The 20,529-nt window shown below is 42.8% G+C and overlaps 2 protein-coding genes across 3 annotated transcripts in view; one reads left to right on the top strand and one right to left on the bottom strand.

Annotated features, from left to right (window-relative positions):
• The window catches only part of CLSTN1 (calsyntenin 1), an 80,261-nt gene extending 61,027 nt beyond the window's left edge, over positions 1–19,234 (bottom strand). For both annotated transcript variants that reach the window (XM_081226070.1, XM_081226071.1), the window contains exon 1: positions 18,910–19,234. In XM_081226070.1, coding sequence (XP_081082196.1) covers positions 18,910–19,000 — 91 coding nt within the window. In that variant the 5' untranslated portion in view covers positions 19,001–19,234. The remainder of the gene's footprint in view (positions 1–18,909) is intronic.
• LOC308613093 (large ribosomal subunit protein eL18-like) lies at positions 2,085–2,714 on the top strand. The gene has a single exon (XM_081226072.1). It carries the CDS (start codon positions 2,100–2,102, stop codon positions 2,658–2,660), a length of 561 nt encoding a protein of 186 aa, XP_081082198.1. The 5' UTR covers positions 2,085–2,099; the 3' UTR covers positions 2,661–2,714.
• Positions 19,235–20,529: the final 1,295 nt, after the last annotated feature.

Genomic DNA, 20,529 nt, shown 5'->3' with positions numbered 1-20,529 from the left:
AAAGGAACCATTCTGAAATAAGCCAGAGCATTCTGTTCTTCTTAACAGGTTAGCTATATAACCAGAGCCTAACTAACCTGCTGGGGTTGTATCAGAGCCTAACCTACTTGGGGGAAGGGAAATACACAAATCCACTCTAGCTATCCTGTCCCACTTAAGGACGGGAGGGGGCCTGAGAAGCCCTGGTGAAGTTCACAGACCAAGGGCACAGGTTCACTGAAAGCCCAGGACCTAATCACAGGACTCTAGAACACTGACTCTCCCACAGCTTTACTGCTGTATCACTGAAGGCCACTTTACCACAGTTCCTTCCACCCAGTACATCATGTCCACCTTGCAACAAAAAATTACAAGGCAGGGGATCCCTGGCAGTCCAGTGGTTAGGACTCAGTGCTTTCATTGCCATGGCCTGGGTTCAATCCCTGGTTGGGGAACTAAGATCCCACAAGCCACAAGGCAAAACAAGCCAAAAAAAAAATTACAAGGCATACCAAAAAGCAAAAACACACTTTTAAGAGACTGAACAAGCATCAGAACCAGAGTCACATATGGTAGGAAAGTAGGAATTATCAGACCAGGAATTAAAAAAAAAACCAAAACTATGATTAATATGGTAAGAGCTTTAATGGAAAAACTAACATGCAAGAACAGAGGGATAATGTAAACAGATGAAAGTTCTAAGAAAGAATAAAAAAGAAATGCCAGAGATCAAGAACTCTAACAGAAATGAAGAATGCCTCTGATGGGCTCATTAGGAGACTGAACACAGCTGAGGAAACACTCTTTGAACTTGAGCATATGACAACAGAAACTCCCAAAACTGAAAAGCAAAGAGAGAAGAGACTGAAAAACAAAACAAAACAAAAAACCCAGAACAGAAAATCCAAGAACTGTGGGAACTTATACAACTACAAGAGGTATAACATATGCATAAATGAGAATACCTGAAGGAGAAGGAAGGAACAGAGTGAAGCAACAATGAAAGAACTGCCCTCAAAGGAATGTCAGACACCAAACCACAGATCTAAGAAGCTCAGAGAACACCTACCAGGATAAATGCAAAACAAACAAAAACTACACCTAGGCATATCACAGTCAAACTGCAGAAAATCAAAGTTAAAGAAAAAATCTTGAAAGAAGCCAGAGTGGGGAAAAATACCTTACCTACCAAGGAGCAAATATCAGAATTACATCTGACTTCTCAGAATCCATACAAGCAAGAAGAGAACAAAGTGAAATATTTAAAGTGTTGAGAAAAAAAAAAAAAAGCCAGCCTAGAATTCTGTACCCTGCAAAATTATCCTTCAAAATTGAGGAAGAATTAAAGACTTTCTCTAACAAACATTGAGGGAATCTGTTGCCAGTAAGAAGGAACATCATGTCAGAAACTCCGATCTACATAAAGAAGAGCGCTGGAGTATGAATAAGTGAGGATAAAATATTTTTCTTATTTTTATTTTTTCTTATTCTTAATTGATCCAACAGATAAGTTTGTTCAAAATAATAACAGCAACAATGTACTTGATACTGTATACTTATGTGCATAGATATGTTCTTGAAGGCTTACGTATATAACTGACTCAATGACAACAATGATACAAGGGACAGGAGGGAAGAATCAGGAATATTTTGTCATTAAAAGGTACTTGCCCTACCTGCGAAGCAGTAATAGTGTTATCTGAAAGTGGACTTAGATTAGTTGTAAATGTCCAGTGGAAACTCCAGGGTAACCATGAAAAAAAGTAAGAAAAAGAAGTATAATTGATATGCTAAGAAAAGAGAGAAAATGGAGTCATATAAAATACTAACACCACAAAAAAAGGCAAAAAAACATGGAAAACATGAAGAGGAACAAAGAGCAAGCGCAACAAACAGCAAACAGTAACAAATATGATAGATTAAACCAACTATATCAACAATTGCCTTAAACATCAAAGGTCTAAATATACCAATTAAAAGAGATTGCCAGATTAGAAAAAGAAAAAAAAAAAAGACCCAACTATGTGTTTTCTACAAGAAACCCACTTTACATATAAAGACACATATAGATTAAAAGTAAAGGGATGCTTTCCGGACCTGGCTAAGGAGGAGGCACCATCATGGGAGTTGACATCCACAACAAGGACCGAGACGTTCGACGCAAGGAGCCCAAGAACCAGGACACCGACTTAAAGCTGCTGGTCAAGCTGTACAGGTTTCTGGCCAGACGAACCAACTTGACCTTCAATCAAATTGTACTGAAGAGGTTGTTCATGAGCCACACCAACCGGCCACCTCTGTCCCCTTCCCAGATGATCCAGATGAAGCTTCCTGGCCGGGAAGGCAAAACAGCTGTGGTGGTGGGGACTACAACCGATGATGTGTGTGTCCAGGAGGTGCCCAAACCGAAGGTGTGTTCTCTTCGAGTGAGCAGCTGTGCCCAGAGCCTCATCCTCAAGGCCAGGGGCAAGATCCTCACCTTCGACCAGTTGGCCCTGGACTCCCCCAAGGGCTGTGGCACTGTCCTCCTCTCTGGTCCTCGGAAGGACCGAGAGGTGTACAGGCATTTTGGCAAGGCCCCAGGAACCCCGCATAGCCACACCAAACCCTACGTACGCTCCAAGGGCCGGAAGTTCGAGCACGCCAGAGGCAGACTGGCCAGCCGTGGCTACAAGAACTAACCCCAGATCCTACCTTGTTATTAAAAAGATGTTGGATGCTTAAAAAAAAAAAAAGTAGGGGGCTTCCCTGGTGGCACAGTGGTTGAGAGTCCGCCTGCCAATGCAGGGGACACGGGTTCGTGCCCCAGTCCAGGAAGATCCCACATGCTGCGGAGCAGCTGGGCCCGTGAGCCATGGCCGCTGAGCCTGCGCGTCCGGAGCCTGTGCTCCGCGGCGGGAGAGGCCACAGCGGTGAGAGGCCCGCGTACCACAAAAAAAAAAAGAGTAAAGGGATGGAGAAAGATATACTGTTAACACTAATTAAAAGAAAATATTTGCAAAAGACACGTCTGATAAAGGGCTGTTATCCGAAATACACGAAAAAAACCTCTTAAAACTCAACAATAAGAAAACAAACAATACAATTTTTTAAATGGGCAAAAGATGTGAACATATACCTCATCAATAAAGATATACAGACGGAAAGAAAGTAATGAAAAGATGTTCAACATCATATGTCATTAAGGAATTGCAAATTAAAACAACCATGATACACCACACACCTATTAGAATGGCCAAATTCTAAAACACTGGTAACACCAAATGCGGGTAAGAATGTAAAACAACAGAACTGTCATTCACTGCCGGAGGGAATGCAAAATGGTACAGACACTTTGGAAGACAGTTTGGCAGCTTCTTATAAAACTAAACATATGCTTATCATGTGATCCAGCAATCGTGCTCCTTGGTATTTACCCAAATGAGTGGAAAACTTAGGTCCACACAAAAACCTGCACACGGATGTTTACGACAGCTTTATCCATAACTGCCCAAAACCTGGAAGTAACCAAGATGTGCTTCAGTAGGTGAATGGATAAATAAACTGTGGTGCATCCAGACAATGGAATATTACTCAGCACTAAACACAAATGAGCTATCAAGCCATGAAAAGACACGGAGGAAACTTAAATGCATTACTGAGTGACAGAAGCCAATATGAAAAGGCTACATGCTGTACGATTCCAACTATAGGACATTCTGGAAAAAGCAAAGCTAAGGATGGGACTTCCCTGGTGGTCCAGTGGTTAGGGCTCTGAGCTTCCACTGTGGGAGGCACGGGTTTGATCCCTGGTCGGGGAATTACATCCCACATGCATGCTGCAATTAAGAGTTTGCGTGCTGCAACCAAGGAGCTGGTGAGCCGCAACTAAGGAGCCCACGGGCCTCAACTAAGATGCAGCGCAAATAAATAAATAAATAAATAAATAAGCAAAACTACGGAGACAGTAAAAGGATCAGTGGTCACTAGGAGTTCAAGGGGATGGAGGGATGAATAGATGAGCACAGAAGATTTAGGGCAGTGAAATTACTTTGTATGATATTACAATGGTAGACACATGTCATTATACATTTGTCAAAAACTACAGAATGCACAACACTAAGAGTGAACCTTAAACTATGGACATGGACACTGTGTCAATGTTCCTCAATTGAAATAAACATACCCTCTGGTGCAGGATATTAATGATGGGGGAGGTTGTACATGTGTGGGGACAGGGGTATAAGGAAACTCTCTGTACTTTCCATTCAATTTTGCTATGAACCTAAAACTGTTCTAAAAAATATAGTTTATTAATTTTTATTATTTTTTTTGAATGCAGTGGATTCTCGAAGCATCTTAGCATTTAATTAATTCTGTACTTCTAAGCAGATCCATGTTCCCTAAACTTATGCACCAAGGCGTCCCTGCAAACGTACAGGGGAGACATAGGATATTTTAAATTTGAAGGAAACAAGTGATACTTTGAGTCTGTCAGGTACCAGACAAACGGCTAGCTCGAGGTAGTTCACAGCTCAACATTAGATTGCAATGCATTCCTTTTTATGGTGTCACAGCTTTGCAAGGCTGAGTTTTTAGCAGTTGCTGTGACCCAAGGAAGTGGCCTGTGAAAATCAACACTGAATAGAAAAGAGGGCATCCATGTCTGATCTTACTTCAAGCTTTGAGAAGTCGTTGCTGTGCTCAACAGGGGCACATATCCCATGAGTAAGTTCCTGTGATTATTTTAAGATGAATTAAAAGTATTATTATATTATTTTTTCTTTCAACTTCTTTGTGTTTTTTTAAAAAGCTACTAAGTTATTAGGATATAAATATTAAGATGTTAGGATATAAATATTAAGCTGTTTGGACCTAAGGAGTTAATTAAACAGAATTGCTGGGCATTTCTTTTAGCTTGAAGGCTCTGTGAAAAGATTACTGAGGCACCCAAGGTACTGTGAACAAAGAAAGTTCAAGAAGCTCTGGAGCAGACAATGAATAGAGATACATTCATGATGTGAGTTAAGGCTAAAAGGGAAGCGTTCCAGACTCAAACATTCAGGCAGAAAGAGACTTTCTGGCTCAACTGAAGGCTAATGAGATGCAGTAATAATAAGCACTTAGGTTGGGTCAATACTGAAGAAGGCTGACTTCATTTATTTTATATCAAATACTATTCAGGTTGGAGTTCAGGGTGACAAAAACCTCTAGGCTTATCTGCAAGGCCACTGTTAACTCTCCACATGGCACACTTGTTATACATTCTCTTTGAGTCCATTAAAATATAACCATAAAAGTTTATTAATGTTTAAAAATGCTATGTTCATTTTATGCTATGGGAATTTCACCTCAAATTTTAAAAAGGGAGGGGAGAGTTCTATGGATTTGAGTTAATAAAACAGCAAACACATAAGGTATACTCTAGTGTTCTAAACACTGACAAAATCTGTTTAATCTTATAGGGTTAAACATATAAACACCAACAGGCTCCTTAATCTCTGTGTGTGAGTTTCTTCCTCTGTACAAGGCAAATAAGGGAATAGCAGAGCTGGGATGTGAACCAGAGTTGGCTAGAGAGTCCACGTTCTTCACCATTCCACGACACTCCTAGGGTGCCAGCACTTATTCTGTGGGGATCCAGAGGCAGAACCAATACCAAGGTCTTTCTGACAATTAAGGCTGCCCTCCAAAATGGAAGGAGTTCCCCGATTAGATGAGTTCCAGCGGGGACTGGTCAACTGACGGCAGTGCTCAGACAGAGAGGATCACATCCAAAGCTGCACGAGATCATTTCTAAAGCTCTTGTCAAATCCAAAACTGATTCCAGCACAGATTTCTGAGCTATTTGCATAAAAAAGTGATACAAAATTTAAAAATGTAACTCTGTCAATACAATGTACCCTTTCTTCAGAATTTTTAAACCTCTACTCCAATTTTATCATCTACCCTGACTCAACTGCACATGAAGGGTTCATAACAAATCACCCAAATGTGTGCTTTCTGAATATTATTTATTATAGAAAGAAACAGGGTTGAAGATACTCTTGGCTGGTCTCCACTATGTTTCCTACTTTTCATATTCTGAGCTATAAAAATATCATACTCACAATAACAATAACAACTTCACTCGTTTCCTCTATGGTAAAATGGGTGGATTAAACTAAATGAAATTAGATTTCTAAAATACCTTCCTTTCTAGAATTCTAGCCATATTAATGCAGAAACTGATTTTTGAAGATAGATTAGGAGATTTTTTTAAATTTAGTGGTTTAAAAGTACTTAACGTTCTAATGCAATGATATTCAAGTAACCAGACATTATTTAAGTGGGAAGACAAATTGCCAGATTTTAAAAGTAAAGGACTTTATCATACTTGATCATAAAAGGGGAGACGACCTCTCAAGAGGAAACTGAATTTATGGAATGTAGTCTAGCTGAGAACTAGCTCACCGGTCACCGACGGAAATGCAAAAACAAACCATTCCCCACCAAGACAAACAGGACACGTACATGCCCATGCACAAATTACTCCAGATTCTGAGAAACCACCAAAAGATTTTTCAGGAAAATAAATCAGACTTCTTCTATTGTGGTCGTTATAAAAAACATTTTTACAATAAAATCAGCCATTTAAAGGTCTCAAAAGGGTCATATCATGTGAGGAAAAACAAAGATAGTAATCTCTTTAAGTACTGAATTTTTTTTAAAAAGACTTTTTCCCAGATCTCATCCTACAGAAAATACTAATGAGTAATTGTACACTACCAAAGAAAAAGCCCAAATAAATCTGATTTTAACATCTACTTATACTTTGTCACCTATTCTTGCCTTCTCCCTCATTAAATACGTGTCCCAGTGAAATTAAAAAGAAAACCAACATAATAATCCACAAGCACACAAGATGCTGACTCAATACTGACTCTGCCCACTTACAAGAGTCCCTCGCTGGCTGCGGAATGTGCTGCACACAACAGGCAAATCCAGGTCTATAATGAGGGCTGTAACTCCAATCCCATCTTCTGCACTCAAGAAAGCAAGTGATAATGTAAATAAGAGACAGGATTATAGGAATTAGTGAATTAACTCTAATTACTCTCTTTTTTTAAGTACATCATTTGCAAGCTTTGCTTTGCTGCTTCAAATATTATTTAGAAGCAAAATACTGTTGGCATATTCCCCAACTGTATTTTGACATTGACATCAACCACTGCCCTAGAGCAGCAGTTATCAGAATGTGGTCTGAAGACTCCTGCGGAGGGTCCCCAAGCCTCCCTTTTCCAGCTACATGTCTTTGTGAGGCCAGATTTTCTTCACCTACTTCAACCAATCATCAGGCAGCAACAGGTTGAATGCAGAATCCCACTGCCAATGCAGGGCACACGGGTTCAATCCCTGGTCCAAGAAGATCCCACATGCCGCGGAGCAACTAAGCCCGTGCGCCACAACTACTTAGCCTGTGCTCTAGAGCCCGCGAGCCACAACTACTGAGCCCACGTGCTGCAACTACTGAAGCCCGGGCGCCTAGATCAGGTGCTCTGCAACAAGAGAAGCCACCGCAATGAGAAGCCCGTGCACCACAAGGAAGAGTAGTCCCCACTCGCCACAAATACAGAAAAGCCCCTGCGCAGCTACGCAGACCCAACACAGCTCTCGCCAAAAAAAAAAAAAGAATCCCACTGCCTTCTCTTAAACCCACATTAAGAGATAACAAAAATGTAAAGCAATGCCAATCTTCTTACTAAATTGTTTTTTGTTTTGGAATATGTTGTTATTTTTAATCAAAAATATGTTGTTACCATCTAATGAGTTATTAACTGCTATTTTAAATTAATAATTAAATATTTTAATAGGTTCTCAGTTTAATTTCTAATAGAGTAATATTAATAGATAAAACCCACATAAACACAAGCTCTTTGAGGTCCTCAGTAATTTCTGAGAGCATGGGGGTCCTCAGTCTAAACAGTCTGGAAATCCTAAAAATAGATCGCACTATATCCCTCTAACGTATCATTATACCCACCACACCTAGGACAAAGGTTTAATGAATGACACTGAGAGAGTTATGAAACACTCTGAATAAAATAAACTCATTTTGTTTAAAACTTTGGCTATGTAGATAAATTTTTACAAGGGGGAAAGAAAACTAGAGATATGTACAAAAGTGTCAAGACTAAGGATCTCAAAGGCAGTATTTTCGGTCATTTTAACTTTTTCTTTTTTGTACTGAAATGTATTACAGTGGGTGGGGGGACAATCTGGAGCAGCATTTCCCAAAGTGTGTTCTATGGAACACCAGTGCCACAACACGCTCCAGGAAGGGCCCATGGTCAAGTTACCTGGATAAATGTGGATTATATCCCCGCGCCTAAAGGTTCTGAGAAGCCCTACAGTAATGAAACCTGTTTAACAGCATTTCCCAAACTTAGGTGACCAACAGACACCTTTTACCAAGTAACACCTATCCATGTAACATCCTTAGGGAAACACTGTCTTAGCAATCAACGTATCCTATATAACAATTTGAAGAGGAAGCCTACAACTGATCCTTTATCATTACTGTTAGAAATCACCATGTCACCATTATTTAGAAAGGATGACCTCTAGTAAATGACACCTACAAATCCAATTGAGAATTTGGGGAGTTATGTCAAATACATTTTTTTACATTTGCTTTAGTAAAATAATTCTACAAAGGTATAAATTTAATTCATATAGATTCAGGGACTTGAAAAATTCAAGGAAAGGCTTTATTATTATTATTATTTTTTTTTTTGGCCACACTGCATAGCACGTGGGATCTTAATTCCCCAATCAGGGATTGAACCTGTACCCCCTGCAGTGGAAACACAGAGTCCTAACCACTGGAACGCCAGGGAAGTCCCAAGGAAAGGTTTTATTTACTTTTTAAAAATACTTATGTATTTGGCTACACTGGGTCTTAGCTGCAGCATGCATGTGGGATCTAGTTCCCTGACCAGGGATCGAACCGTGGGCCCCCTGCACTGGGAGTGTGGAGTCTTAACCACTGGACCACCAGGGAAGTCCCCCAAGGAAAGTTTTTTTTTTTTTCAAAGGAACCCAACCATTACAATTCCACTCATTCATTCATTCATTCATTCATTTATGGCTGCACTGGGTCTTCACAGCTGCGTGCAAGCTTTCTCTAGTTGCAGCGAGTGGGGGCTACTCTTTGTTGCGGTGCACTGGCTGCTCACTGCAGTGGCTTCTCTTGTTGCAGAGCACAGGCTCTAGGCACGCAGGCTTCAGTAGTCATAGCAGGCGGGCTCAGTAGTTGTGGCTCGCAGGCTCTAGAGCACAGGCTCAGTAGTTGTGGCGCAGGGGCTTCGTTGCTCCGCAGCATGTGGGATCTTCCCGGACCGGGGCACGACCCAGTGTCCCCCACATCGGCAGGCGGACTCTCAACCACTGCGCCAACAGGGAAGCCCTTAAATAGCAATTCTTAAGTAAAATTTTCTTTGATGAAAAACATTCAGTACATCGGACCGTAAGTCGTTCGTTTAAACGATGCACATCAGTGAGTATTCTCTTGAAGGGGCGACCTGCACATACAGGCAGCTCCTGGCGTGGCTGACACTCCGCCTGCTGAGGGCCTGCTACACCCCTGCCTCTCTTCCACCCCGGCCACCCCAGGCAGTGCTGTCACCTGGGCACCAGGGGGCTTGCTGGCCCGGGTCTCCTCTCTTCCGCTGCCTCTCTTTCTTTTTTGGGGTCGCAGTGAACAGGCCTCACTCCCTCGGTCTCCTTGCACAGGCTGGGTCACGCAGATCATCGGGCTCCTAGTCCCTCGACCTTTCTCTTCCTGGAGGCTCCTCTTCATTCCCGGCCTAAGCCAACACGCCTCACACATTCTCTGAAGCTGCTCTACTACCCCAAGACCTACTTACCACACAACGGGAACCAGCATTTCATTGGTTTATATAATGATTAATATTATAAGGCTGTGTGTGGGCTGTGTTTTACTGCGTATTTGCCTGATTTTCAACTCGTAATGGGTAAACTGGTTTCTGACCATCACTTTTGGAGCTTTAAGCTGTTTGTAACAATGTTTCCAGGGGAAAATATAACTTGAGTTCCAATCTGAATTCCTAACAGAGTGATATGAATTGCCTTTTCAGGTCATCTGGGAATCAGAAATGGGTCCCAGGAAACAACACATCAAGACAAAGCCAGGTTAAGGCAGCTGAAGAACAGGCACTAGAAGACAACACAGAGCTGGGGTGGTCTCACCTGGGCTGAGTTCCCCTGACTCAGGCAACCTGAGCTCAGAGAAATAAAACGTGCCTGAGCGTTTCAGGAGACAAGATTTCAATCTGACCAGAACTAAACACGGACTGACTTTTGTCAGCCACCACGGGGGGTTTCCTCAGGTGCCAGGGTTCCACCACCGCCCACTGCACCAGCCTGCCTCAGTTTACCTGTCTGTACTTGGGTTTCCAAAAGATAAGCAGGTACAGTCAGGACTGCTCTATTCCAAGGCAAAGCTTCTGCTCCAAATCCCCATGGGCTCTCCTATACCCCTGAGATGAGTTTCTAGATAAAACAGAAACTTCAGGAAACCCTTTTAGCCTTCTCCCTTCAGGCTTAAACAACCGAAGCCTGGCCTGAGTGGCCCATGTTTGCTTTCTCGTTGCCCCTGGTTCACTCTGCCCAGCAGCACTGAAAACCACAGAAGCATATACACCATTTTAATAAAAAAGAAAAAAATGCAGTGAAGACACACTTGCCTTATGCATTACTTTTTTAAAGTAGTGATAAATATATCAAACCTTTCAATACTCAGAAAGGACTAATTCTAGAAAAAAATAGGGTCAGTAAACTTTATTAACTGAATAAGCAAATATTTATTAATTACCGGCACTTATGACCTTTCTAAAACATTTCATCAAACAAGTATTAATGTTGCAGTTATTATTAATTGAAGTCACAACTGGGGGAGAGGCTATGTTATTAAATTATCCCACTGGTACATCTTCCTCCGATTAGAAAAGGTTTTTAAATGTCAGATTTCATATAAAAGAAGCATTTAATTCGTTTTCCATTCTAGGCTTTGAATGTTTCTAAGATACAAGTTGCTTCCCTTAATTAAGCAAGAGAAGGCTTCGTACACTTGGGCATGGACTTTTTAAAACCCCTGCCAAATCAAAGTGCCGTATTCAGGAATCATGTGCAGATATGAATGGATATTTACAAACAACTCAGAAGCAAGATCAGAAATGTTGCCAACTTGGGGCTTTATAATTCAGGCTGGGGGATTATCAAGGGACCCTACCATTAGCACAGCACTAGCAGATGAGGTGCTCAAAGGCTGAGAATGGCTGCTGCCTACCTTTCAGCCCTCCCACTGTTCTTCATGACCGTGGCCCAAAGTGAGAGCGGCCTGGGGAGAAAATTAAATTCAAGCCAGTGCATTTTGCTACTTACTAGCTACTCTGATAAACATGTGAAACGCACGGCAAAAAGCAAGATTAGGGATTACCCAAGAATTTTAATTATTTCTGTTATCCTTGTTACTAATTCCATGAGTAAGAGGAAACTGGCATGAATTAGTCAAGGCTTTTTAAAGGTAAATATAATCTGCTTGACGGAAAGGCTTTAATCCCCCAAGTCAAAAGCTACCCTGTTCCTCAATTAGCCTCTACCTCCCATGTGCTCGCATTGTCTATTGTGAACTGAGTATGCTCTGTCCTTCGCCAGGTGCTGGGGGACAGAGCAGAGTGTGCAGGCTCCACCCCGAGGCCACCAGTGAATAAGTCTTCCAGTGGAGCGGGGGGCGGCATCAGTGGGGAGGGGCCGCTGAGGAGGGCTGGGCCTCAGCTGCTTCATCTGAGAGGTGCCCAGAGGACCAAGGGCTCTGGCTAAAATCTCAGGGTCAGGCCCACATCCTATTAATACTCTGGCCACATTAAGTCTATCAATACTCAGGACCAGCTTCCTGGGCGTGCCGGGCCCCATGCTTGGTTTAATGCTCTGCTGCCATCTTGAAATTCCTAATAATTTTTGCACAAAGGAGCCCCACACTTTGACTATGCAGCTGGTCCTATCAATATTCATCATTAACTACGTCTGAGATACACAAAATTAAATGTGACTGGATTCTGCATTTCAGATGGAATAAATTTTGCTCTTTAAAAGCCACTTATCAGACAACCTCATACAAATCACTCAAGTTTTACACTATCTACAATTTGAGTTTATGACCTTCAATTTTTTTTTCTTGGTGGTCCTTAAAATGAAAGTACTGTATTAGTACTTTTAAGATTTAGGAAGAGCTCAGAATAAATATGTCTTCACTATACTTTAAGCAGGTATTAAAAATGACATTCATTTTTACTGTTTTAAAATTCACTTTCAATCTAAAGACATTTCTAAGTGTTTTATACTATGAATTGAAGATTGGGTAAATAACAAACAGTTTACTTAAAGAATAAATCAAAGGACCAGACAAACTAATTTACTTTAACAAAGTACTTTTTAGCCAATTATTAACAAAAATGTAATGAATGAAGAAATGTCACTTTCTAAACTAGCCATAGTTTAAGAATTCTAGTGTTTCTTACAATTCCTTTCATAAAGTTAAGCCCTAGATATTTACTCTGCTGTGACTAGGGTGTCCCCCAATCACTGGGTCTGCAGCATTGTACTAGTTCATTCCTCAGACCACAGGCAGAAATCAGGGCCTGGGGGATGGATGCTTGGCCACAGATGCTCTCAGCCTTTCTTCAAGTGAGAGGTGACAAAAACAAAGAGCTGCATGGCTGGGTGCCTGCAAAGGTTTGAGGGATTGCTAAGATTTAGTCCTAAGGAAAGCTGACTGAAGTCCCAAACAATGTTTTGAAGAAAACGGTTTCTTTGTGAGCTAGCAAGTGCCCAGGCTGAATGATCAATTGTCAGGGACGTGTGAAGAAACGTCTCTTTTACAGGGAAGGCTACTTAAGTGCAGAGGACAGACCTTTCAAAGCTCCTTTCAACTCAAAGTCTAATGTCCTGGGTAGAAATGATATGGGAGATAGGGGTGAAGGAAGGAGTTGGTTGGATGAAATGCCAATTTATCCTGAGAGCAGGAAAAAGAATCAGCAGCTTAAACCTGTCATAAGAAAACACTTGGACAACTGTGAAATATGTATCTAATTAAAAAGATGCTCCTGGGAGTGATTATGGAGGTCAAGAGTGAATGCAGAATGGTGTAGCTACTCTGGAAAACAGTTTGGTACCTCCTCAAAATGTTAAACATAGAGTTATAAGACTCAGCAATTCCACTCCAGTTATACACCCAAGAGAACTGAAAATGTATGTCCACACAAATATATGTCCAAGAGAACTGCACATGCATGTTCACAGCAGCATTATTCACAGTAGCCACGAAGTGGAAAACAACCCAAATGTCCATCAACTGATAAATGGATATATAAAACGTGGTCTACCCACATAGTATGGAACATTGTCTTAGTCTCTCTGGGCTCTATAACAAAATACCATAGTATTTTGGCTTACAAACAACAGAAATTTATTTCTCACAGTCCTGGAAGCTGGGAAACCCAAAATCAAGGTGCCAGCAGATGCAGTGTCTGGTGAGTGTCCATCTCCTGGTTCATAGCCATCTTCCCGTTGTATCCGCCGGTGGCAGAAGAGGCAAGGGAGTTCTCTGGGGTCTCTTGCACAGAGGCACTGATCCCATTCGTGAGGGCTCCACCCTCATGATCTAATCACCTCCCCAAAGCCCCCACCTCAAAATACCATCACATTGGGGATTAGGTTTCAACATATGAATTCTGGAAGGACACAAACATTCAGTCTATAGCAAATATTATTCAGCCATAAGATGGAATGAAGCACTGATACCCACTACAACATGGATAAATCCTGAAAACATCCTGCTAATTGAAAGAAGCTAGTCACAAAGGCCACATATTATAATGATTCCACTAATATGAAATGTCCAGAACAGGCAAATCCATAGAGATAGAAAGTAGATTAATGGTTGCCAGGGGGGAATGGGAAAAAGGGGAATTTGGAGTGATTGCTAAGGGATATGGGGTTTCTTTCAGGGGTGATGAAAATGTGCTGCAATTAGATATTGGGGATGGTTGCACAACTCTGTGAATATACTAAAATCACCGAACTGCATACTTTAAAAGGGTGCATTTTATGGTATGTGAATTATATTTCAATAAACCTGTTTTTCAAATTAAAAAAGAGTGGATGCAGGAAAGGAAAGTCTTGTTTTGCCCTAAAACAGTAAGTTCTAGAAAGTACAGATCAAGGTAGACTTGAAGAGTAGCAGACTTGATAGAACAGTTCTTGTCACGAGAGAATGAGACTGGTTCAAAACATATTCGTGGGCTTCCCTGGTAGCACAGTGATTAAGAAACCACCTGCCAATGCAGGGGACACAGGTTCGAGCCCTGGTCCGGGGAGATCCCACATGCTGCAGAGCAACTAAGCCTGTGTGCCACAACTACTGAGCCTGCACTCTAGAGCCCGCGAGCCACAACTACTGAAGCCCGCGTGCCTAGAGCCCGTGCTCTGCAACAAGAGAAGCCACCGCAATGAGAAGCCCGTGCACCGCAACGAAGAGTAGCCCCCCTCCCTGCAACTAGAGAAAGCCCGCGCGCAGCAATGAAGACCCAACGCAGCCAAAAATAATAAAAAATAAAATAAAATTCAGACATAACTGCTGCAAAGGAAAATTCCAGGAAAACTAAAATTCACGTCCGACCAAAGGTAAAAAAGAAACACCTGCTTCTTCCTCCACCATGCCACTGCATACTTCTCACTGGGGTTCTGGAATAGAAGGAAGTTAACCTTCCTATGTATCTTATTGGTTTTTAAGAAGTTCTAAATTCCATGACTTTGAAGTAATTGAATCTTTGCCTAGAACTTTAAAAATAAAAAAGCCTTAGCAACAGATCTTGTGGAAGTTTTTAATCTAATATCATCCTACAGTTAAATGAGAAAATGAACAAAAATCTCTCTAAAACATAGGGAAGAAACGACCTATCAAATAGGGGACAACTGGATGCTGTGCCCCAACTCCTAGATGGTGGTGACTCTATGGAAAAACGGGCACCTTGCATCAGGCTGACATGCGGGCAGGGCAGGACTGTCATAGTCTGAAGCTTCCTAACTCTGGCCTTTGCATAGCCTCTACTGGTGTCAAAATGTCACTTGTGATGGTTTGGGGTTTTTTAAACAGTGCAAGAACATGACAATGCATAAATCATTTCCACCAACTTTGAATCTACATTCTGGAGATAGAATAGCTCTACTAAAATCTAATATCACAAATCAATATCTTAAATTTCAATCATAAAAGATAAATTTCTTAAGTACCTCTGCTCTTACCAAATCATGACCAAAGTATATTTTTAAGAACGTAATGATCTAAAACCTCAGTTAATCAGAAGGGGTGAGAAATAAGACTCAATGATTTTCAGAATAACCAAATCTCCTATTTTGTTTCAACTATTATAAGCAAAAACTCTATCCAAAATATTACATTTTCCTATCTTAGAAAGCAGTAACGAAAATAATTCAATCCTTTTCTTTCATGTCTTAAATATTTAATATCCCTCAGGTTCCTCATTTTATATGTTAAGAATTGGTTGAGTAAGCTTAACCAAGTCCTAAAACTAGTATCATGGAATTATAGCATTTTCTAATTCCAATACAAAAATAATGTTATCATATTTCATAAAAAATTCATTTATTGGTCATATTCCTCATACCTAAAACTTAATTAACTGCTTTTTTTGGCTCAAAAATCAAATAGTACTGACCCAGATAAAGTATGATATGAATGCCTACAACTTCCTTTTAAAAAAGAATTTCTAGGAAACTGTTTGGTTTTATGTTTTTTTTCCTGAAAGCAGTATGCAGCCAAAAGCTGGATTCCAGTTAACTGAGGGTTCCAGTTAATTGAGTCACAGCTCTTAAATCGAAATACATTCAGGATTATTAATATTTTATTATTTCTTTAGCAGTTATAGGTCTCGTGAAATAAATTTACTTTCAGCAATAAAAATGTTAAATTAAGTGTAATATTTAGGTCTACAATAAAATTATTTTTCCTCAAAGTTGCTTGTGAAAAACAAGGTAAAAAATTAAGCTTTCCCAAAAAGCTGAGAATTACAGTTTTTTTGAAAAATGAACTCGAAGTGGTAGCCACAGAGCTACAGCCGTCAAAGGCTGATACAGACTTTTATGATCTAATACTCCAATGCTGCAATCAACATAATGAATCCTTGAAAAATTATCTACTAATGAAGTCTTATATCCGTGTTGTAGAATTCAAGCTCCTTTATACTCTGTGATGCTTTTCTCAGTACCTAACACTTATCTGTCAGGTAAAAATCAGGATGTAAAAACACTAAGCTGCCTAAACTGGAACAGGGTTATACATTCATTCACAAAACACTGTGTGCCTACTGTGTGTGGATACATATGTGAACAACACAGACCAAAATACCCTTCCACTTTGGGGCATAGGTTCCAGTGAGGGGAGACAGGCAATAAACAGAATAAGTAAATAACAGAGCGTGTTAGAATGGGGTAAGTGCTATGGAGAAAAGAAAAAGTGAAGCAGGGGAGGGAGGATTCAGGGGTTCCGAGAGATGAAATTTCAACCAGGATGGTGAGGAGAGGCTTCACTGAGAAGTTTGTGTGGAAACAGAAAAGTAACAGTGAATGTTATTTATTGGCTTTGAAACGCATTACAAGATTGCATTTATTTTTATTTAATATTCATAGAAGCTTTCTATTTTCTTGATTTATTTCAGTTATCTATTTCCCGATCACTGACAGACTGGAGAGAAGGAAGGCGGTACAGGGCATGCCAAGGAAATTTCTCCTAATATTTTGGTTTACTTGATTTTTTTTGAGAACTACAGCTACAATTAAAGTGAAATTTAGGGTTCTCCATAAAACAACGAATTAATAGTCACAATGGAATTTATATTACAAAACCTCACATCTCTCCTTGTTTATACGTTTCTTTCCCCCATTATTTTTAGAGGTAGCTACAGTATGAATGAACAGCAGTTACTAATGTCACACTGTTTTGCAGGATTAAAAATTCAGGTATTACTTGAAATGATCATCTTTTACAATTAGCCCACAGAAAGTGTCTCCACAAACTGCCTATTTAAATACAAAATTTATTTGTAACATCTCAAAATGAAATCGTTTTATTAGCATTTCATGGAACATTCATGAGACGTTTTTCTAACCTGCAAGCTGGAAGAAAAACAACCAATGCAATAGAATAACTGATGTTTAAAATGTGTTTTTATTTGGAAGACTAAGATTCTTAAGCATTATAAATGTACCAAGAAAAGCTTAGAGAAAGTTAGCAAATTACAAAGGACTCAAGCCCTCAACACGTCTTTCACATAAGATTTCTGTTAGTCCGCCATAATGAAGACATGTGATAGCTGAAATCTTCAGTAACGCTAACGGGCTAATTAATTAGCCCATTTGCTAATTCAATACTGAACACCAAATGCAGGTGAATGGACAAACGTAAGAAAATGTGGATTTTAACAAGAAATATTATCACTGACTAAACTAAATATACTTGAACTGTTCCCAAAATACCCAATCCAAGCACATATTTTTAAGCTGTGTGGGTTTTCCCCAAGAGAAGCAAACTTTGACATTTTTTCTTGGATCTATGAGACTTAGAGACCTCCATCCCACATCTGGAAAGAACATTTCAAACTTACCTTGATGTAAAATCAAACTGAGAGCAATTAGATACTTAGTGACTGAGACCTGAATTTGACAGAGTCAAAAGAATGTTAGAAATGAGATAAATGAAAGAAATATTCCAAGTTTATCATCCTGGATGTGAAGAAAGGAACATACAACAAAACATGCACTTGCCTCTCCTGCCCTTTCATTTGTGAGCACCATACTTCTCTTGATATGTCATGCCCAGAAAGAGAAAATGATAATTATTTTAAAAGCTTTGCTAAATTGAAATATGACCATTTCATTCGGCCTTCCATCAACCCTCCCTCTCTCAAAATTTTTGATTTAAAAAATCAGAGCAAGTACTCTATAGACTACACCTAGATTACTTTGCTCCAAGGCCGAGGAAAATGTTTATGATTCCAAGATCCACTCGGAAGCATATATCTGCAATGCGTAAGCTTCTCGTTGGCAAAGATCAGTCAATATCAGAGAGCGTGTAACGCTGAAAAGGTTAAGCGGTTGAAGGTTAAAACAACAACAAAACAATCGATTCACTAAGTAATATGTTTTTGCCAAGCAACCATAAAATAATCTCGGCCCTAAGGAATCAAAGAGGGGTTTCTCGTTTTTGCACGACCTAAATTACTGTCAGAAAAACTGCACCAAGGCGTCGGGGGTGGAGGAGAGGAAGATTTCTGACACCGGGTGAGACGACGGTCGTAAACCTCATCACAATTTCACCTTTGGGTGAAAAGGTGGGAGGGGAGCCAGAAGTTTCGGCCTCGGCTCGTTCGAAAACACGCTTAAAAGACCCTGGAAGGAGGCGGAAAAGGGCGAAGACGCCGCATCCGCGGTAGAGCAGCAGCAGATAATCGGAATCTGGGAAAAGGATGAGGAGAAGTGGGCTCTTATATAAGCACACACCAAAAACCGTGCGTGCACCCCCGGCCTGATTCACATCTCGGCACACAACACACGTACCCGGTATCTCACCCCAGGGATGCCTCCCCAGCCTGCGGGCTCTGCCGAGGAAGACTGACCGACGCTTCGGCCCTTCTGCACATCCCCCCAGATCCGTGCAGCCACCAACCCGGCGCGGGTGCGATGCGGGCGGCCAGCTTCCCCCAGGAGCCTGCAGCGCCCCGATCCAGAGCCGCGCGCCGGGCCCCGAGCCCCGCGTCCCGACCCGGCTCCCGGCGCTCAGCCCCCGCGTCCCTACCCGGCCCCGACGCTTACCTCGCACGGCCCAGACCCCGCCGCCGCATAGCAGCCCGGCCAGCAGCAGCCAGGCGGCCGGGGCCAGCGCGGGAGCAGGGCGGCGCAGCATCGCTCCGGCTCCCGGCGCCGCGGCCCGCCCGAGGCGGGAGCGACAGGGACGCGCGCGGGGCGCCGAGCGGGGCTCTCGTGGCCCGAAGCCGGCTGCTTGGCGCCGCGGCGAGCACTGGGGTCCGAGGAGGCGCCGCCGCCGTGACGCTGGGCCGCGCGCTCGGGCCGCGGGCGCCCTCCCCTCGGCGGAGGAAGCGCTTCGCTGGAGGCAGCGGCAGCAACTAAGATGGCGGCGGCGCTCTCTCTCGGGTCCGGCGAGGGTACCCGGCCGGGGGCGGGGTGGCGGCGGGAGGGGCGGGGAGGGGAGCGACGGCGAGGCGCGCGCGCGGCGCCCCGGGGAGCGCGCGGGGCGTGGGGTGGGGGCAGGGCGCGCGGGCCTCCGAACCCGCCGGCGGGGCCTGGAGCGCGCGCCCGCGGGGCCGCGCCGGGGGTTGGGCTCGAGAGAGGTTGGGAGAGGCCCCGCGGGCTGCACCCCACTGTCGGGCAACCGCAAGCATCAACTCCTCATCCCCACGCGCGCTCACAGGCCCCGGAGCCGAGCGAGAGCTACCCTGGGGCCCGTGCCTCCCCTTTCTCCCCTTCCCAACCCCCACCCCAAGGAGTGCAGACCCCGCTGGAGGGTGCAGCCCAGGGCCGCTGAGCGCCAACACCCTGCGCCACTTCGAGCAAGTCACGTCGCCTCCCAGAACCTCGGTGCCCTCTTCTGCCAAGTGGCGGTGCTGAGAGGGAGCTTGCGGGGTCGTGAAAGGTATTCAAGGAGACGAGGTCAGCGAAACGCGCTTTGTAAACAATCAAGGGCTGCGCAGCACGTGCTGCAGTGGTTCCAGCACTGGGAGGGAGCTTGCTTGTCCCAAGTCCGTCCTGAATTTGTAACTCAGGATTCCTCCATTTGCTGAAGAAATCCGTTTGTGGCTTTTTAAAGGCGGGTTGTGCAGGTGACCCTTTCTAGATCTTAGTGTGATGCTAACGGTCCCTTAGAAATGCAGAAATCCAAATGGACGAAGAAGCGTCCCTTCAGGGCTCTTGGGTCCTCCTCTTTTCTTCCTGTCCTGGGGTCCCTACCTCCCCCCGACCCCTGGGGATGCCTCACACTAGAGGAGAGGACCAGAACAGTCATGGATGGTCTCCTGAGTGCCAGGCACTGTGCGCTATGAGCCGACTTTATTGGCTTCATTTTGCAGAGAAGGAAACTAAGGCGAAATGACTTCCCTAGTTGAAACAAATACTGTAAAAAGATCAGCCCTCAAGGACAGGGCTGGCATTAAGGAGACACCCACAGCAAAGGTTAAACAACGATTAAATGTTAATTATTCAAGACTCTGCTGGAAGAGCTATCAAAGGTGATTCACCGCACAGTGATTGTCCTGGCCCTGTTTGCTGAGAGGTTTTGGCCGGCTGGTGGTCTTTGTGGAGACGGCTTTGTCGAGACCAGCTTGGGATGGGGTGAAGGAGGGTGGGCAGGCAGCCTGGGAGGCTGGGAGGAGAATGAGTCACTCAGTTTGTGGAGAGCGGAGGACTTATTTAGGAGAG

Source organism: Mesoplodon bidens (assembly GCF_964165515.1).
Source record: "Mesoplodon bidens genome assembly, chromosome: 2".
NCBI lineage: Eukaryota > Metazoa > Chordata > Mammalia > Artiodactyla > Ziphiidae > Mesoplodon > Mesoplodon bidens.
This window is presented reverse-complemented; position numbering and strand designations above follow the sequence as displayed.

Coding starts and splice junctions, on each gene's coding strand:
- LOC308613093 (XM_081226072.1), top strand. CDS start 2,100: ATGGGAGTTGACATCCACAACAAGGACCGAGACGTTCGACGCAAGGAG.